The sequence below is a fragment of the Aythya marila genome, assembly GCF_965140915.1.
Source record: "Aythya marila genome assembly, chromosome: 5".
Classification (NCBI taxonomy): domain Eukaryota; kingdom Metazoa; phylum Chordata; class Aves; order Anseriformes; family Anatidae; genus Aythya; species Aythya marila.
This window is the reverse complement of record NC_139046.1, coordinates 36,515,784-36,535,348: the sequence shown is the minus strand read 5'-3', so window position 1 is coordinate 36,535,348 and position 19,565 is coordinate 36,515,784. Positions and strand designations below refer to the sequence as shown.

Sequence of the window (19,565 nt, the reverse complement as noted above, 5' to 3'; positions counted from 1 at the left end):
TCAGGCAAGAGGAAATTTCCAGCAGGCTCTTGGAGGCATAGCTTATCCTAACACACTGTGATTGACATAAATAATAGAAAGGATAATGTATCTAGGCTGCATTTGTTCCTGGAGTAGCTCTAGCGAAGTAACTAGTGAGGTGAAGTTGTGACTTTGGTGGGCTGGAGGAAATAGTGTTACTGCATGTTGTCATATCTACAGAGGTGATTCTAGTCAGCCGGGATGGTTCAAGGATTCTCAGTCACACCATTCATGTTCAGGCCCCCTGTTTGAAAGCATAAAGAGATATTTTACAGGCCCTTCAAGTGCTTCAAGGTTTGAGGACAGCGGCTAGAAGTGGAGGCTGGCATCTTAAGACCTCCATCCTCCGTGCAGCTCCAGCTGGAGAGCAGCAAACAGAGGAGCTGCTGCAGCAGAGGCTCAGGGACAGCCTCCCCTTGCAGCAGGGAGGTTAATTAGGGCACTGCTGGGGGAGCAGGGAGGATGTGAGAGCTTCAGCTGAGTGCCAGCATGGCCCGGGGCCAGGCACATTCGTGCTTTCTGCTTCAGTTTTCCTGTACTCAGACCAGGGGCAACTCGTTTACCTCACAGTCAGGTCCCGGGGTTGGACGCAGGGAGCTGCGTAAAGCATGTAAGTACAAAATTGCACTGGCAGTTTGATTTTGTAATACAGGATATTTCTTACTGCCAGTGTGATTTTGTAATGTGGGAGATTTCTTGCTGAATGGCAGGGATGTAGGTGATGAATGCAAAGTTGCAAGAGGAGGATTTGGGTCCTTTTACGCCAGAATCTTACTGTAACAAGGTTGTTTCACAGCAAAAGCCATGCCAAAATGAACGAGCTAAGGACAAAGGAACCAGACCTAGAACCGATTTTTTTTTTTAACGTCCTAACATTAACAGGCATATGGGATATGGAGCATATCCCAGTATGAAGGCTCTGAATGCTAGCTTTCCACTGAATGCTGGCTGCTGTACATAAATGGATAATGTGTTTCCAGGTATCTTGTATTGTGATTTAGCTTTTTTTTTTTTTTTTTCTTCACAGTATTTTCCCATCAGGGCACCATCCAGTAACACCTCACCGCAAAGAGGGGCAGAGCTGCCTCCCGCCTAGAAGCAGAAGCATTCTGATTTTCTCACCGTGTCTCAGCACTGGCTGTTTAAAGTGTGTGCTACTTGCTTACAGAGGGCTTGTGGGGCTGCGCTCCCATGGCAAGTTGTACCAGGGCTCCATCGGCTCACCTTAAAACAAGCCTGGACTGTGCTGCAAAGCAAACATCATGCGGCTCATTTCCAGAGGGACTGGGACTTCCCGTTCTTTGCCTGTGACAGCTTTCTTTCTCAACTATGACAGCTAAGACCAAACCTAACAAACTTAATTCCCTGGGACCTTGACCCAGCAAGGCATTAACAAGCTTACACTTGCATGCTTTGAATGAAGGCTGTGTGATTTGATAGCAGGCATATCCCCCCAGAGATCCTCTGCTCTCCTGGAGAACTGCATGGTCCCAGGCCTGCAAAACAGAACTGTGTGTAGAGAACCACAACCCGTAGCCACAACCTGCATCCAACTAGTTTTGTGGCTCATCCCTATACCTCCCTGCACCTGCTTTAAGAAGAAGAAGAAGAAAAAAAAAAAAAAGACTTGCAAAATATCATTCTAACCATTATGTATTAACCACCAAAAGAAGAAGACCCAGAGATGAAAGCAAATCCTTTCTTATGGCGTAATGGCTGGTGGTGATGAGAAGCTGTTCTCAGGTAGGATGTGGTCAGCCTGGCTCTCTCTGAGGTCAGTAAAGGAGCAGAAAGTGTCACTTCTCTGAAGCAGTCACCTCTGATGATGGCTACTAGTGGTGGCCCTGGGGCCTTTCTTAGAAGAACCTCTGGAAAACTAGTAGTTGATGGACATTGTGTTGCAAATTCTGTGCTCCCTACATCTCCCTGTCCAGGCTTGGCTTAGTAAAGACACACACACTGAAAAAGTCTCCTCTCAGACCTGTGCATATTGCATATTCAGCACCAGCTTGGTGAACAAAATTTCCCCAGTATCAAGAGAAATCTTAGCACAGAATGAGTTTAGAGCTTCCTAAGCACCATAAGAGAACCACAGTAGGTAGCTAAGGTGAGAAATCTCATCCTCACATCTCTCTTATTCATGTTGTGAAAGTGTTTATGATAAACTTGGTTAAAATACTTTGTGAAATATTAACTAGTGGGGATGCAGCTGCTCCTCCTAATAGCTTTTGAATGTGTGTGCCAAATTCAGCATTGACAGAGAGATCATGGTTTAGTGATGAATGTTGTGTGAAGAGGCAGCGTGCAGAAGAGAGACTTTTGGGGCTCTCATGGGCACTGAAGGGCTCCAGCTTTACTCCAGGTGCTGTTAAAAACTAGATAATTCACATAAATGACATAGTCAACAAAGACTCAAAGTGTGTGAAAGCTTCATTTGGAGTTCATGCTACAGGAACTGCCCTTCAGTCAGTGGCTCTCCTCATGTGTGAGTTCTCTGATGTCCAATACAAGTAGCTTCAGTTTCGCTGAAGCCAGTCACTGGGCACCAGCCCAAGAAAACCAGGCTGCACAGTTCTGGGACCTCTGAAATTACTTGCCTTATTCTGTGATGGATGAGAGTGTGGCAGTCTCTTCTTTCCCATGATTATGTGCCTGATCATCGTGCAAAAGGTAAAACTCCCATCATTATTTAATGAAAATGAATCTCAGGACTTGATCCTGTAATTCTTTTTTGAACATTGAAATGATAATGAAGTCTTTCTCCCTAATGTTTCAATACCTCAACTTCAGAAACCCCTCAAAAGTGATTTCTAGCAGGTCACATCCTAGCAGGAGGAGTTCTAGTCTAGGCTAGTGCTAATGGGTACAGTGCTTTTCAACTGGAGTTCCAGGTGTGTGTGTGCATTAGTGTTTGGCTTCAGATTTAAAAGTTTAGTAGCATTCGGACCTAGATTTTGGCTTGTCCCACTAGATCCATGGAATCTAACATGAAATCTGGAGCGAGGCTTTCCAAGTGCTCAGGAAGTGACACCTGGGAATTTGATGCTAGCTAGATCTAAGATGTGCCACTGGTCACAGAAATTTGCCAGTAAATGGCCTTTGTTACTTTTCAGTGCAGGTATTTCAAGGTCTAGCAGTCACTCTGCAGCAGGCGTGCACACGGTCTAGAAGCAAATTCTTTATTATAACCTCATGATTATAATAGACCAATAGCCTAAAATGTGTCTTCTAATCCCAGGAGAAGCCCAACCTAAGTTATCTTTCTGCAGAACCTGACCAAATGTCATCAGCTGCTCCTGTGCTCTGTGTAAGCTGTGATCTATTTCGGAGCAGTCAGATTGCATGTTTCTTGCTTTCATTTTTAGTTCTCTCTGGCTTGCAGCTCAATATCAAGCCTCATTTAAAAATGCCATTCTTTTTGTATGCATACCAGGGCTTAATTTCAATTTCCACAGAAACCCGGCAGTTAAACTCCTTCTCAAATAAACAAAGCATAAGCAGACCCAAGAAATACCTCTCATGCCTCCACCCAACTAGCTGACTTCATTTTCCATGTCACAAGTTTAAGTAACTATAAACTCCGCTGACTTTCACAGGTTTTGGACTGGAACCACTACAGAAATAAAGAAGTCCATACACAGATTAATGTCTTTTGAAAAAAAATATTTTTTTCCGTAGATTGCACATTCAAAACTTGAGCTGCACACTGCACAGTATAGAAACAGCAGTTAGCCAATCCAATTACCACCATGTAGATGGGTTTTGATTAGTTTGGCTGTAGCCCCAAGGTGTCAAACTCATTTGGAAGCATAGACCCGAGGTGTAATTACAGTCAGTGGCCAAGGTGTCTCTCCTGGGCTGTAAAAACGTTCTCAGTCTGCCTTGGAAATACCACGTCAGAGGGCAGAATGCAGTGGACTTTCAGGGAAAAAATACTGTTCTACTGTTCCAGTTAGTGGCCGTGGCTGCTCATTTGCTCATCAAATTATGCATTAGATTTACGTTATGCCTTCTTTACAGTTCCCAGCTCTTCCCCTTAGCTCTCTGCTGAATGGATCAAGCAGTGAACTTCAAGCACAATGCAATGAAGCAGGGAGCACAGGCCTTTGCATCAGCGCTGGCAGGCTTTCTCTGCAGCCCTGAAGGCTACAAACAAAATGAAATCTTGGCTATACAGAAGTTAGTGCAAGTTTTATCCCAACTCCAATGCTGCCAGGGAGAGGGAGAGATTTTATGCAGGATGTAGTTGGGCCACTGGGCATCTCTCTTCCAGGTCTTCGATGCTACAAGGGCATAGGTGGAGCACTGCAGTACAAATAACACATGCACACAACTGTATTTTCATGAAGGACCCTGTCTGGTGTTACCGTAGGACAGCAGGATTGCTTCCACCCTTCAAACTGACTGTAGTTTTGAGGACGAGGGTGCAGTGACAGGCTCCTAGCTGGAAAGAGTAACGCTGCTGTCCTTCCCAGAGTTGTGCATGTTTTTAAGTTTTGTTGTTAATTGGTGCTTTTTTACTTTAATAACAGCTCAAACAAACAAATAAATAAATAAAACAGTATCTTGTGCTTTGTTAGCATCTTTCGTCCAGAGTCTTAGAAGCGTTTTGCCAAGCCAAGTGTTACTATTTCCTGCAAGTCACAGCAGTCCCCAGAGCATGACTCTGCTTCCTTTTATATCAATAGGAGCAGGGCCAGCCCTCAAGGACTCGCCTGGTGTAACACAGTGAGCTGACAACTGACTGAGCAAACGTAACTCAGGTGCCCTAATTCCTACTTTTCATGCTGCCTGCCCTCAACAGCACCAGTTGCTCTGTGATTCAAAGAGAGCAAGTTCCATCAAAATGAAAGAGATCCCTACTTGCTTCATTCCCATTGCTGCTTTTATGATGTCTCCATCATTGCAGGGCACCAGGGTGTGCTTGGTTTACTGCTGTTGTTGCTGGTCATTTAACACCTTCTTAAAGCCTTCTGAGAGGTAAGTGATCTATGCATGCAGAACCGCATGCCTGTGTCATATGTCAACCTTCTTCGGGTTTTCTCATCCCCTGCGTTGTATGTCAGAGACATCTGCAAGTAAATGAGAACCTGGCTCTTCGTGCTGCTTCTCCCCCTTGCCCTGGGTTTGACACCATCACTACAACAACCCAGCATGGCATCACGCATGGTGGAGCACGGTGCTGGCAGTGCCCAGAGCCAGAAAAAAAGCAGCAGAAAGTGCCTGGTTTGGATGTGTGCTTGTAACTGCAACCCAGCAGAGTAAATGTGGAAAACTGGAACAGAACACTGACTTGAACGCTGTCCATGGGGCATAGGTAGGCTTTTCACATTTCCAGTGTATTAATGTCAGAAGGACTCATTTCCCTATAAATGGGATTGAGTTACAGTTGTAAAAATACCATTATCCTCATCTAAGAGGATCCGTAATGTACACTATTTTGTGCATCGACTCCTTCTTGTGCCCTAAAATAAGCATATAACTGTTAGCACCAGTGGACAGATAAAAGCTGCCCTGCCCAGTAGACAATGATAAGAGCTGGGTGAACATTTTAAGCCACTCGTGCAACCCTTAGGCTGGAAGAGACCTCTGGAGCACACCTTGTCCAGCCTCCTGCTCAAAGCAAACCGAACTGGATAAGGTTGCTCAGGATCTTGTTGAGTTTGAAGAATTCCAATCGTGGAGATTCCTCAGCCCATCTATGCAATCTGTCCACAGATTTCCATTTTACAATGATCTGCAAGGCCAGCTTCCACAATTTGTTAATTTTTATATCTTAATGAACAAATGGGTTGTGCCTGTCAGATTGTTGATTACCTACAAACTTCCTCCTCGAAAGAGGAACTCCTACAGACCTTTAAAAGAGATGCTTGGAAATGAGGGGTGAGGATACTGGGGAGGGGCCACAGTTGCACACAGCAGAAGTGCAACTGTGGTGTTTGTAAACACCTTTAACAGTTGCTGCCCAGCTCTGATCACAATGTCTACTTACAAGGTGTTATGAAGTCTTTACCCATGCTTTCTTCCCCCCCCATGTCTGATATCAGCAGCAGGTGAGGCGCGTCCAGGGACACATGGACTTCTCCAATACAGCCGTCCGTGCCTTCATGGGTGTGCAGCGGCTTTGAAAATGCAATCCCGTGCCTTGAATCAGCTGAATGTCACTTGAACCAGAATCAGCTGGGCTGGCTTTGGTTCTTTGTCAGTAGGCTCTAATGGTAGCCCGTAGTCTCTATTGTCTGTTTTTGCAACTAAAAATAGTGCAGCTGTTGTCAGCTCCAGTTAAGACAATCAGTAACTCACAGGTTTCACACAAACTTCTTCTGCAGCCCTCTGGGAAAACGTGTGCTTGTGGGGTGGAGGATGCAAAAGCTCTTTTCCCCCTCTGTACAGATGATGGAGGTTGGTCCTTAAAACATGCCCAGAACAAAAACATGTTTAAAAAAGTATGTGAAATAGCTGCCATGTTTTTGTGCGGTACCCTGCTCCTCCTAAATAACAAATTTATTTTTTTTTGAAGTGTTAATGCAGAGGAGCTTTCTGATGCATTATGATGGACAATTGGTAACATATCCCTACTCATCCACGAAAAGATCTTTCACTTCTTATCCAGGCTGGCATGCAGTTCTGCTTCAAAGGCCATCTTGTCAAAGGTGCGCATGTTAGTCTCCTCCCGTACCTTTTCCCGGACGTGGAAGGATGCCCGAGCTACAGACCTGGCATTTTCTAAGACTGTCTTCCTCTCCTTGAAGATCTGCTCGCTCCTCTCCAGTTTCCTCTCTATAGAAAGGAGGATCTCCCGGCGCCGTAAGTCCTCGTACTGTTCCACCTTTTGCTTGTTCATCTTCTGCACCTTCTCCTTCTCCAGACGGCTCAAGACCACCTTGCGGGCTTTTTCCTGGACCACCTCTTCAGCCACCTGGGCAGCATGCTGGAGCTTCCTCTCTGTCTCTTTCGCCAGGGCCTGCAAGTGCTCCTTCTGCTCTCTTTCCTTCTTCTCTGCTGCCAGCTTGGCTCTCTGGATCTGCATGTCCTCCCGCCTGGCCTTCTCCCTCAGCTCCTGGTTCCTCTTCTCCATTAGCTGCTCGTAGTTCTCCTGAGCCTTGGTCAAACTCATCTCCAGGGAGGCCTTCAGCATTTCCTTCTCTTCTGCCTCTTGCTTGGCCAGTTCCTTGAGCAAGGCCTCGTGCTTCAGTTTCTCTGCCTGGCTGAGCTGCTTCCTTTCCTTCTGCAGCTGCGCTTCCTTCCTCAGCCTCTTCTGTGCAGCCGTGGACAGCTTCTCTTGCAGGAGCTGCTCCTCCCGCTCCCGGTGCTCCTTCTTGCCCTCCTCCTTCGCCTTCAGATTGTGCTCTTGGTGGAGCTTCTTCTGCTTGTCCTCCTGGATGGCCTTCTCCAGCTTCTCCCTCCGCAGCCGCTCCTGCTTCTCTGCTTGCTCCCGCCACCTCTCCTCGCACACCTGCCGCTGCTTCTGCTTCAGCAGGGCGGCCTCCTGCTGCTCCTGGCTCAGCTTCCCCCGCCGCTTCTCCACCTGGCTCTCCCACATCCTCTGGCCCTGCAGGAGGGCCTTCTGCTTCTCCTTCTCCTCCTGCTCCTTCCGCTGCTCTGCCAGGCGCCGCTGGCTGTCCCACTGCAGGTGGGCCGCCTGCCGCTGCTCCCGCAGGAGGCTGGCCTCCTGGTGCTTGGCGATCATCAGCGCCGCGATCTTCTTGTCCCTCTCGGGCACCTCCGAGAGACCCTTCCTCCTCTTCACCTCCTTCACGATCCTCTCCACCCTCTGGGCCGTCTGCGGCGAGTGGCTGAGGTCGCCCAGGCTGAAGCTGCGCCCCAGCAGCGAGCCATCGGCCACGCGGCCCCGTCCGCGCCCCTTGCCCCCGTGTCCCCTCAGGCTCTCCCCGCTGTAGGAGGACGAGGCCCCCGACTCCGAGGAGGTCTTGCCCCAGCTGCCCTCCCGGCGCTTCTGCAGCGAGTCCAGCGAGTGGCTCTTGGCCTTGGCACCTCCTGACGCCCCAGCCTTCCCCTTGGGACTGGGTCCACTGGTGGCGGCAGTGGTGGTGGTGGTGGAGGTGGCAGCCCGGGGGGCGAGACGAGCAGCGGGCGAGGGCGGCAGGCTGCCGAGGGGCGCGAGGATGCGCCGCTTCTCCTCGCGGATGATCCTCTCCCGTTCCTCCCGGCACTGCTGCAGCTTGCGGCGGCGCTCCCGCTCGTAGGCCTCATAGAGGCCGGCGGCCACCCGCATGGAGCGCCCGGGGGCCTCCCGCAGCAGCTCCCCCAGCGCCCGCGGCAGCAGCTCCACCGGCCGCACGGCGCAGCGGGCGCAGGCCTCCAGCGAGCGCGGGCTGGTCAGCACGTACCGGCTGCCCTCCGCCGCCACACAGTCGAAGTTGTAGAGGTCCAGGTGCAGCAGCGGGGACTGCTCCCCAGGACGGGACGCCTCCCCGGGGGCTGCTGCTGCTGCTGCTGCCCCACCGGGTGCCGGGCATGGCTGCGGAGGGGGCTCTGCTGGTGGCTCCACCATGGCTGCGCCTGCGAGGGAGAAAGCGGTGGCGGTGAGCCCGCGGTCCCCTTTGTCCCCCAGCCATGGCGCCAGGGATGGGGAAGGGCACAGGGATGGGGACGGTGAGCGGAGTGGGGATGCTGCGGTGTGCGGGGGTGTCTGGGAGCCATGCAGGGGGGGTGGCTGCAGTGCATGGGCTGGGGGTGCTGGGGGTCTCAGGTGCATGCAGTGATCGGGACCCCACACCCCACCCTACCCCAGCTGGGCTCCCGTGGGGTGCATGGTGATGGACTGGGCGGTGGGGGAGAGGGGCTGGGCTGCGGGCAGGGCACTTTGTTCGGGGCAGGGGTCTTCGGGGCGGGGGTAGGCTGAGCTGCGGGCGGGGGTGCCGGGGGGTGCCCGGGCTGCTGCTGCTGCTGCTGGGGGGCTGCGGGGGGACCCCGCGGCGCAGGACGGAGCCCCCCGGGCTGGGTGCGGCACTCACCGGGCTTTGTCTCGGCGGCGGCGGGGATCAGGTGGCTGGTGATGGTGATGCTGGTGATGATGATGGTGGTGGTGGTGGCTCCTCCATGGCAGCCGCGGGGCGGCGGCGGGCCCGGTGGCCGCCCCGCACTGCCCGCCGCAGCCCCGCCGAGCCGCGCTCCCGCACGGGGGCGGGCAGCGGGGGGACCCGCCCCGGGGGGACCCGCCCCGAAGCCCCCGCGCTGCGCTGGGGCCGGCCGGGGGTGTCCCCTGGCGGCCCCCCCAACGCCCCGCAGGGCTCGTCCTTCGGGCGCCCTCCGGCTGTGCCCCCCGGTTTGCTGCCGGTGTGAGCAAGGACAAGGGGGTGCCAGCAGGTGGGGGGGGGGGGGCAGCGCGGGGTTACAGATGGCGAACGGGGCCCCCAGGGATGAAGGTGCCCGCCTTGGGGCACTTAGGGGGGTCTGTGTCAGAGCTGGGGTGGGGAGTGCAGCGCTCAGATTTCGGCGCACAGCAGTTTGCAGGCACGACCCCCTGCCCTGTAGTGCTAATGCAAGCTACTGCTCGCTGCAGGGATGTGCCAGGACCGAGGCGGAGGGCACCCGAGCGGTGCTGGAGGCAGCACAGCACCCACTTGGAGCAGGCTCCTCACAGTTATTTCAGACCTGCTCTTCCTACAGCCATCCGGGGCTCAGCAGAGGTAGAAATACCTCTCAGCACAGAGGGCATCATTGCTGGTAGCGGAGCTGCAGAGCATCTGTGCCACACAGTGGAGCAACTGGTTTAGTCAGGCAGAGGACAGCAGCAGCAAATGCACTGTGTTACCACTTCAGTGTTTTTCATCAATCCGTCATTTAACTGCTAAGACGCAGCTTAATCTGCTGTGTTTTAATAAGGAAGGATGAGGCACTCATCAAGGGGCTTCCAGGATGGCCCAAGGCAAGGATAGAGAGAGACAGAAAGAGCCAGGAAAGGGCTACAGAGTCCTTGTGAGGAAGCTGAGAGCTGCAGCCCAGTGGTGGTTTCATACTGTGTGGGTAAAGACTTTGAATCGAGCTCATCCCCTGTACCGATGGATGCACACAGTGATGATGCATCTGCAGTGAGTGGGCAAACTCCAGCAACGAAGCATATTGACTTATCTAATTTCATTCATTCATCATCAGCATAGTCTGTAGGGGATGGTTATAAAGCTTGGTGATTAGTTATGTGAAAAATCCTCAGGCCAGGTAAGAGTTTTCTGCTGTCTGAAGAGCCCAGCCCACTGACTGATAGTGCTAACCATTAATAACAGCTGCAGCACGGTAGCTGTCGAGCTATGCCTGTGTTCTTTTTTATGGAAAATATTAAGCTGGTAAGTGTGCATGCCAGGTAAGGTGAGGGTTTCTTGGGGCTTTTGACAGGTTGCTGTTTCAGCCTGCAACGGGGCTGCAGTTGGGCCTTGATCTTTAGGATTCCCCTAAGTGGTCTCCTAAATGCAATGGGAAGGGAGGTTGTCAGAAAGCTTGAGAACCAGGCAGAAATGGCTTTAGGAGATATTAGCACATACGGTCTAAACATAGAGTCATGTCCCCATCTCATCAGGATAAGGGAGACTGGGGATGGGGCAGGAGGAGACCTCTGGAGGAGCTGTAGAGGATCACTGCTAATGAGTCATTTTCCCTTACGCGCTTATAAACCCTAATTCTCTTTTCTTTGGAAATGAGAGAAATCCACGCATGCAGGCTGAGCAGTACTGTAAGGGTAGCCTCCTGCTTTAATAAACAATTTCCTCCTTTGCATCGCTGTTAATGATAGCTATAGATGCAGGGCAGTGGAAAATCGTGACTACAGATAGTGGAGGTGGAAATATTTATATCATGCTGACAAATTCTTCTGTGTGCTCTTCATTGCACATGTATTAATTAATCTTTTCCAGTCCAGCTTTAAAACTGCCTATACTTGTGTTTTCCCCCAGTCTCCTTGGAAGAGCTATTTCACAACCTACGAGAGCTCCTTGGTAAACTGTTATTAGCTACTTTCTGCTTCCTTTTTCTTCATTTTTATTTTTATTTTTTATTTTTTTTTTATTTTATCTTCTCTTGTAAGTAATTTGCTTTTTTTTTTTTTTTATATTTATTATTTTTTTCTTTTGGCTAAACACCTCTCTACTGCTTGGGTTTGTGCCTTACAAATGTTTGTAAACCGTTTCCATATCCCTCCAGAGCCAAGGAAAACATATCCTTGCTGTGAACCGATTCCCCGTGGTTGTGCAACCAGCTATCGCCTTTCTTCTGAGCTCCTGCCAGCGCGTCAGGCCCTCCTGGCCGCTGCTGCCAGTGGGCTCCTGCAGAGCATCTGTGTACGCAGCCCTGGTGCCGGTGCCTTTCTCCTTCTCACATCTCCCCTTCTCTAATTTGCTAGCTCTCCTAAGGCTCGCTCAGCACATTTGGACTGTTCCCCCCTCTGCCATAGGGATACTAGCTGGTGATATTTTTCCTCCTTGCTAACTAGCTTTTGTTTTCCACATGGACTCCTGTCTCCATCTGGTTTGCAATTTCTGCTTTCTCTTTCTCATGTTGTTTAAACCGTTGCTGGGAGGGCCCTGACCTAGCTATTGTGCAGCCACTCCAGCTCTCACCCTGCTCTCTCCCATTCAGACTCCTCTTGGTTTTGCACCAGATCAGTCCTGCTCCTTCCTGAGCCCTGGGGATGGGAGAAGGTGACAGCCTTGAGGAGCAGAGTGTAAGAAGCATGGGGGCAGCTCCTGCACCACTCCCAGACACAGCAGAGTGTCTGCAGCACAGCCTTCCTCTGTCAGCTGCAAGCTTTTTGTACCAGTTCAAGACTTCATTAGGCACTGAGTCTAAGGTCTTACCAATCCCCATCCCGATGACACATTTGGTGCCTTCCCTCTGAACAGTCCCTTGCCACTTGCCATCACCCTTTCCTTTCAGTCCTACAGCCTGTCCAGCTGAGTCATTTTGCAGCCCTCCTCTAAGCTAATGCTGAATATAAAGTCCTGTGAGACTTGTTTGTGAGCCAGGGACTGAAAGTCAGCGTGCCACAATGTTTGTGTGACAACCTGACAACAGCCAAAGTCCTCCTCTGGGAGAATTCAGTCCCATCTCCTTTGATCCTCTCCCATGCTTGGCCTCTTGTTTTGTCGCTCCCTGCTTCTGCTTTGCTTGCAGACGTGGCACAGCCTGGCTTTCCTCTCCTCTGCAGGTGGCAGGATGGGTGTTTGCTTTCCTCCTGTTCCACGAACTGCCTGCCCACACGATGCAGGCAAAGCCTCCCTCCTGCCCTGGGTGGCAGGCACTTTTCTGCAGCCCCCTGCCAGGCTGTTGCAAACCAACTGTCCCAAGCCAAGGAATCATCCCTACTGCTCGTAGCCCAGAGGCTCTGCTTCTTGCTGTCATCTGTGGCTGGCTCTCAGCCACTTTATGTGTCCCTAGGGAAATGGAGCCTCTGGCTGGACAGATGCACAGAACAGGGACACAGAAAAGAGATGGGGCATGAGGGGGTAGCTGGAGACAGCGACATATGGTGGGACACAGTGCAGAGCCATCACCAGCAGCAAAATGTTTGGCAGCCACTGGGGACAGACTTGTATTACAAATACAATGTCTTTCCCTGTAATGTAAAGCCGGAGTCTAAGGCTAGCACATAAGCTGTGCTGATGGTGAGTTGTTAATAGCATTTATCTTGTTGCATAATGCTACAATGTGCTGTTTGGCATCTCATCTCTGCTCAAAAAAGCGTCTTACTGAGCATCTAATTGGTGCTTCTTGGGGACGCGCCGAGCAGCTGCCTACCTGGCTTTGTGCAGGTTTGGCACACCTGCAGTACTCTTTGTATTTGGGTACAACCTATGCAGCTACCTGGGCTGCGTGAAAAAATACGGTAGGCTGGCAGACAGAATTCTGAAAATGAAGGAAAAAACTTTGTCACTGCATATTTCCATGGAAACAAGTATAGATGTGGGAGTAGGTTTTATTTGCTTTTGGGGATATTCCACTGCCAGTGGCTATTTTGGGGGAAATTAGAATACTGGCGTGTTTTGGACCAAACCAAATTGGAGATGATGATGCTGACCCTCGTGCATCCAGTTCTCCTGGTCAGGCTGAGCTTGCTGTGGAGAGTTCACAGTCATGAGGGTATTGTGGTGTGCTTGCACATAGTGAATCACGGAGGCTAGATTTTCCCCAAGGTCACAGAGCAGACTGAAGATGCGGCAAACAAATAGATGAATCACTCAGAAATGAGCATGAGGATGTCTAAAGGGCTGTGTTATGTGAGAGGTCAGAGTGTAGCACTGGAGTCCATATAGAAATTCTGTGGTTTGCTTTTTTCATTAGGGAAAAGGCAAATTTTCTGTTGGGTTTTATTAATTTTAATGTTCATCAAAATCCAGTCTGGACAGACCTCATTGTACCATGTGCAGAAATATCCGTACTGTAGGCAGGGCTGTAGTGTGGCACTTAGTTTTGGGCATGGAATGCCTTTGTGGAAGTGATGTTCAGCACCTAGAGCAAGGGGTTTCTGATCCCTGATTGGGGTCCTACCACTACTGTAACCCCATTACCAATAAGATTAGGAGCAAGCACTGACACCAAACAGTCTCTAATAAGCATGAGCTATTGAGTATAAAATCAACACGAATAATGCATGTTAACTCCGGTTACATTTTCAAGCTGAAGCTGAAATGCAATTCCATTCCATTCATTTAATTGAAAACTGTTGTTTTTGAGCAAATGATCGGTCTTCCATGCTGTTTCAGTTTCTAAGCTGTGCTATTTATTCTAGCACAGCCTGGAAATCACAACGTGAAACTATTGAAGAACAGTGAAATATGACATTGCTGGTGACATTCTTCAGGGGGAGCAAAATGCTAAGTGTAATCAAAGAGAATAAACTGTTAGATTAAGACTGGAGATTTTAAATTGTTTTACTTTTAATTAATCTCAGGTGTTTATTAGCCCAATACTAAAAGATTCTTTCTCTTCTTCCTGTATGATTTCTACCTTGACCATGGCACGGATTTTATCGATTAGGTATATTTCTCTCATATCTCCAGGGCAACTGCAAAAATATTCCATCCCTCCTTATTTCCCTAACAGGAGCCACCACCAAAACATGATTTTCCATGGTATAGCATTTAATGTCCTGGTCTAAATATGAGCTAATCATGCATTCCTAGATTAGTGTTGCTTAATGGTGCATTGCCAAGGAGCTCGGAGGCAGCAGGAGGAGATTTGCCACTTGCTGCTGCTCTCATCTGGGAGTGAAGGGCAGCAGGGTCAGGAGTTGGGAGCTGGCCCCTTCCTTGCTTGGTTAGGTGTATAGCCATGCATATGGAGTGTACAGGAGGTTGCACTCAGCCTGCATGGATGTAAATTACAGCCTGAGGAGAAAGGCAAAGAAGTGTTAAACCTGTGATGCCTGCCTGCAGAATTCAGGAGAAATTAAAGAAAAATATAACACTCACAGGGGCAGAGTGATCACACATGGGCAGTCACATCACACGCCCAGAGATACAGTTGCCCAGGGCAAAGCTGCCCCTGCTGATAAAACACTGGTTAATGAGAACCGGAGCTACCAAGCCTTCCTTGACTACATGTACAGGTAAACTCCATCAGCAGTGCTTCTGGTTAATTACAGACTAATGTCCTGCCACCCAAGTCCCACGTCACCAAAACCTCCTGGGGAAAGGAAACCATTCCACCAGAAAAGTGAGAGACTGCAATGGCGCAAGGTGCCAAATAGATTTTTATTTTCTATTGGACTGGTACCTGGGAATAAAGCCAGCTGGAGGACCTCTGGAAGGAAATCTTCCTACCACTGACCATGCTTGCAGTCAGTTTTTATGCCAGATTTAGTCTCAGGAAATATGAAAATCAGTGGACGGTTGTTTTAATATACAGCTTTGCAGCTTAAAAAGTGCTGAGTTTTTATTGAAAGAAAGTGAAGATCTACCACTTCCTTGAAGTATAAAGAGTCACTGTATGTAGCCAGATGATGCAAGGTCATGTGGAAAGAACAGATCAGAATCCAAGAAGTTAACAAATGTCCCATAACAAAAATCTACTCTGCAATAGAAAAATATTTACAACTATCTTTCATTTTGAAGAAGAATATGTCAACAGTTGCTGATGTTTTAATTATAGTTTTTGATGAAAGGAGAACCTGTGAGTAAACTGGGCGCTTTTCAAGGGAGAACCTGAACGTGTAGTTTTCACTGTAAAGAAGGAAGGGTTTAGGATGATGGGTAGTAGACAGGGACAGATTCGGTCCTTTGCTTTGTTACTCTGCCTAAATATGAAGTTTGAGATGGTGGAGATAGTTAAGATGATCAGAGAACCATAAGGCTAGCCTTAGGAAAGTGTTCTGTTAGTGTCCTAACAGATATCTTTGAAAAAAGACCTCTAAAAATTAAATCGGAGGCAGGATGTGGTAGATCTTTAAAAATCCACATGGGAACAGACAACTTGTTCATGCAGTGCCTTTAATGCACCCTGCATTGTGCCGTGCTAACCCAGAGGCATGTCACAGCCACCCTCAGAAATGCAGCCTCTGAAGAAGCTTCTGCCCTGAAAGCCGGCGTGGTGTGGTTGTTGACTTCAATGAGAACAAGACGTACAGGAAACTCCCTTTTCCTTGCTCTGAACATTTAGCCCTTAAGTGAAGTGGAATTAATACCATTGTGCTGAGTGGCTTGAATCTAGCACAACTGGAGCAGAAGTCAATTTGCTGTATTTGAAAGAAAATTAATTAAGGCCTCGTTTGTTTCCCTCAGAGAGAAAAGCTCTGGGTAGTTTCCAGGAGAGGATTTTCTTGCAGGCTCCTTCGGTTCAGGCCTCTCCGTACATGACAAGCGTTGCATGGCTCCAAGCCCCACATCCCTAGGGGCTCTGGGGCTGCGAGCTGGGCCTTGCCGCAGCACCCTGCTGGCCGTGAGCTTCTCTTTCTGCATCCTTTCTGAACAGCTGGAGCGCCTGCCCTGAGTATTAAGAAACAAGCAGTGCCCTGCTGAACATGAAGAGTGTCTGTAGGATCCATCATGGGATCCAGGCCGCATTTCCCCAGGCTGGGGCTGCCTGTGGGACTGTGACCGCTGGCCTGGGCATGAGTTCCTGCTTCAGTCGCTGTGACCTGCCTGTGGTGTCGGCTGCCCATGGGCTTCATGTGCTCGGCTAGTGAAAGCAAAATGCTTTGGGAAAAGTGCCCTCCTGTGCTCTGTATGGTGCAGCTCAGAGCCCTGGATGCTCATCGGCCACCTGGCTGCCCAGCACCATGCTGCCTCGGCTGGTTTCAAGCCATGGGTGTGAGGGGGCTGCCAGGGGAGACAGACCTTCCCCAAGGCCAGGGGCAGGTGCTTCCTGTTGAATTCCTCTGGAGCATTGGCTGCTGGCTGAAAAAATGCTTTTATCATAGTCAGGGACTGGAACAGGCATCCTGGTGAGGTGGTTAATGCCCTGGACAAGCCAGCAGACAGAAGGTGTTTGGACAATGCCCTCAGTAACGTGCTTTAACTTCTGGGTAGCCCCAAGGTGGTCAGGGAGCTGGACTTGATCTTTGAAGGTCCCTTCCAAATGAACTTCTCTAGTCTATTCTCAGTGATCTTCCTTAGTGAAATTGGCATTATCCTTCAGCGCAGCCATTGTTTGCCTTACTCACCCTATAGCGGTGCCTGTGGATTTCCAAGCACTCTGCACCGGGCTGTAATGTAATGTAATTTTCAAGGTCCCTTCCAACCAAACTACTCCTATTCTATTCTATTCTATTCTATTCTATTCTATTCTATTCTATTCTATTCTATTCTATTCTATTCTACTCTACTCTACTCTACTCTACTCTACTCTACTCTACTCTACTCTACTCTACTCTACTCTACTCTTTTCCAATTTCTTTTGTATTCTATTTTTTTTCTATTCTATTTCTTCTCTACCCTGTTCTGTTCTAGTCCATTCTATTCCATTTCATTCTGTTTTGTTCTAATTCTATTCCATTGCGTTGCATTCTGTTCAATTCTATTTTTTTTTTCATTCCATTCGGTTCTGTTCTGTTCTGTTCTATTCTATTCTATTCTATTCTATTCTATTCTATTCTATTCTATTCTATTCTATTCTATTCTATTCTATTCATCTATTCCTATTCCTATTCCTATTCCTATTCCTATTCCTATTCCTATTCCTATTCCTATTCCTATTCCTATTCCTATTCCTATTCATCATTCCTCTCCACTCCACTCCGACGCTGGAAACAGTACAGCGCCCTACACGGATCGCTGTGCCGATGCAGCGTAGCAACTCCTCCTGAAAACAAAATAAAACCAAAAGCCTACTTAGTTTATAAAAAATAAAATAAAATAAAATAAAATAAAAAAAATCACAACCCCCAACCTCCGGCACAGCACGCGCGGCCCCTTTAAGCCCTTCTCCCCGCCCGCCGCGCGCGGGGCGGGGCGTGTCGCGCGGCGGCGCGCGGCGGCGGCGGGGCGGGACCTGGCGGCGGCGGCGGCGTCGTGGTCGCGGGTCGGCGGCTCCGGGACTCGCGGCCGCCCAGCGCCAGCGCCAGCCCCAGCCCCAGCCCCAGCCCCGCGGCCGGTGAGCGGGGCCGGGAGCAGGACCGGGAGCGGTGGCCGTGCTGCGTCCTTCCTTCGCTCCGCGGCGGGAGCTGCTGCTGAAGGTGGGGGCGCGCGGCTGGGTTTCACCGGGGGAAGGGGGGCGCGGAGCTGGGCTGGCTGCGAGCGGGGAGGGCAGCGGGGGAGAAGGTGGTAACGGGAGGTGCTGCGCGCAGGGGGCTCCCCCCGGCTGGGACCTGCCCCAGCGCATCGGTGATTTGCCTGCCGAGGCTGCGGCTCCTCGCTGGTTTTGCCCCCCACCTCCTCCTCCGGCGCCTTATCGGAGCCCTCTTGGCACATCCCACCCGCTTTCCTCCCCTCGTGCCCCGCTGTGCCCGTCTCCGTTCCCAATTCCTCCCGGCGTTGCGGGCGGGCGGCCGGCGGTGGCAGTGGCAGCCCTGCAGGTCCCGCTCCTGCCGTGTTATGACTCGCGTGTTGCTCCCGGTGAGGGTTTGGCGAGCACAGCTCCCAGAAGGAAATAAACTTCTTTCTCCGCTGGAGACTGATCTGCCCTCCGCAACCCGCTCGTTACATAAACGGGTGTTTTATGGAGCGGCGGAGGAAGGTGTGTTTCTTTAAGGGGAGCTGGAATGAAGGCAGTGTGCCTGGAGGACCCGTAATGTAATCTGGCTGCCTCTTTCTGGCCGGCTTTTAAAGCCGAAGGTGGCTGTCATCGCTCGGTGGTATCGCAGCTCCTCGCAGAGCAGGGCAGCACATGACAGCGAAGCCACAGCCTCCTCCTGGAGCAGTCCCCGTAAAAACCCGGTTGTCCCCGCGCTGCTGCTTTCACAGCTTTTAGCATATGCAGATGTTTCAAAGCCTGGGAAAGTAATGACCTGCAAGCTGAAATTTCCCAGCTGCCTTACGGTAGTGGGGGGGATTTGGTTCTGCCACCTTCTCTCTGCTGTCATGCAAATCGGCCACCTGTGGTCTTTGAGGAGGGCTGGGTGTCCTTGAGCTGCTGAAACAGCTCCCAGGCAGCTACCAGCAGCGTGTGAAGGTTGCTGGAGCTCGCAGGAGCTGCTGGGGGAACCGGCAAGCAGAGGGTGCTGAAGTCACTGGAGGTTTGTCCTGCCCGCAGCATAGTGGTTTTGATGGGATTAGTTCTGTCTTCTGATCACGCCTGCTTCCAGCTGCTTTATTCCTGCCTGGAGAGCTGCCTCGGCTCTCAGCAAGAGCAATCTGTAGTGGTCATAACCTCAGCTCCTTTGCTGTGCAGCTCCTTAGCTGCTTGGGTTTCTGTCTGCGGCTGTTCCCCTTGCATCACTTCTCCTTTTTATCACCGTATTTGATCATACCACACCTACCAGCTGCCCCGCCACCCAGATGCGTCTCTTGTTCTGCTTTTGTGAGAAAACAGATAAAAGCTGCCAGCCCCTGTCAGCGCAGGCAGGTTTCACACAGCACCCACAGTCTGTGTCGGGCCACCGCTGTCTTTTTTTATTTTTCCTCCTTTCTTCCTTTGTATTTGTTCTCACTAATCTGCTATCTTCCCAGAGCAGCCTGCAAGGATCCGCGTGAAAGGTCAGTTTCTCGCAAGTCTCCTTCCTCCAGTGTTTTCCAGCCCGCTTCCTGCCGAGCTCCCTGCCTGCTGCAGGGGCTCCCCGTGGCTGCTGAGCCCCGGTAGGCTGCAGCAGGCAGCTGATGCCAGCTCATCGGGCTTCTGCAGGCTCCTCTCCTGAAAGATTTGGGGGCAAGGGGTAGCGGGGGTGGATTTCTGCTTCAGGAGCGTGTGAGTAGAGACACGCAGGCCTTTCTTAGAGCAGGAAAGGGGAAGACTTAATGCATGCGTAGCAAAGATGTTAGCTCGTAGTGTGGTATCAGTCGCAGGGGATTTCTCTTGCCAGAAATACAGTGATCTCTAATTATGTTTATCCAACTGTCGTGACAAGTGTCAGGTCTCTTGAAATGCCATCATACACATTTAATCTGTTTTGAAGCTGCTCTGGGTGCTAATGGAATTATTCCAGGTGCAGTGATTGAACC

The 19,565-nt window shown here is 50.4% G+C and overlaps 2 protein-coding genes across 5 annotated transcripts in view; one reads left to right on the top strand and one right to left on the bottom strand.

The window, feature by feature from the left end:
- Positions 1-3,248: 3,248 nt before the first annotated feature.
- Positions 3,249-9,131, bottom strand: CCDC177 (coiled-coil domain containing 177). The gene is made up of 2 exons (XM_082762681.1): positions 9,000-9,131; positions 3,249-8,544 (listed from the first exon to the last, which is right to left on the bottom strand). Exon 2 carries the CDS (start codon positions 8,534-8,536, stop codon positions 6,620-6,622), a length of 1,917 nt encoding a protein of 638 aa, XP_082618807.1. The 5' UTR covers positions 8,537-8,544; positions 9,000-9,131; the 3' UTR covers positions 3,249-6,619.
- The window catches only part of SUSD6 (sushi domain containing 6), an 88,328-nt gene continuing 77,311 nt past the window's right edge, over positions 8,549-19,565 (top strand). For 2 of the 4 annotated variants that reach the window (XM_082762686.1, XM_082762682.1), the window contains exon 1: positions 17,460-17,644. The gene's annotated coding sequence lies outside the window, so the exon portion shown is untranslated. Of the gene's footprint in view, positions 8,568-17,459; positions 17,645-18,957; positions 19,104-19,565 lie in introns of those variants that run through there. The other 2 variants (XM_082762684.1, XM_082762683.1) reach the window with 2 other exon arrangements.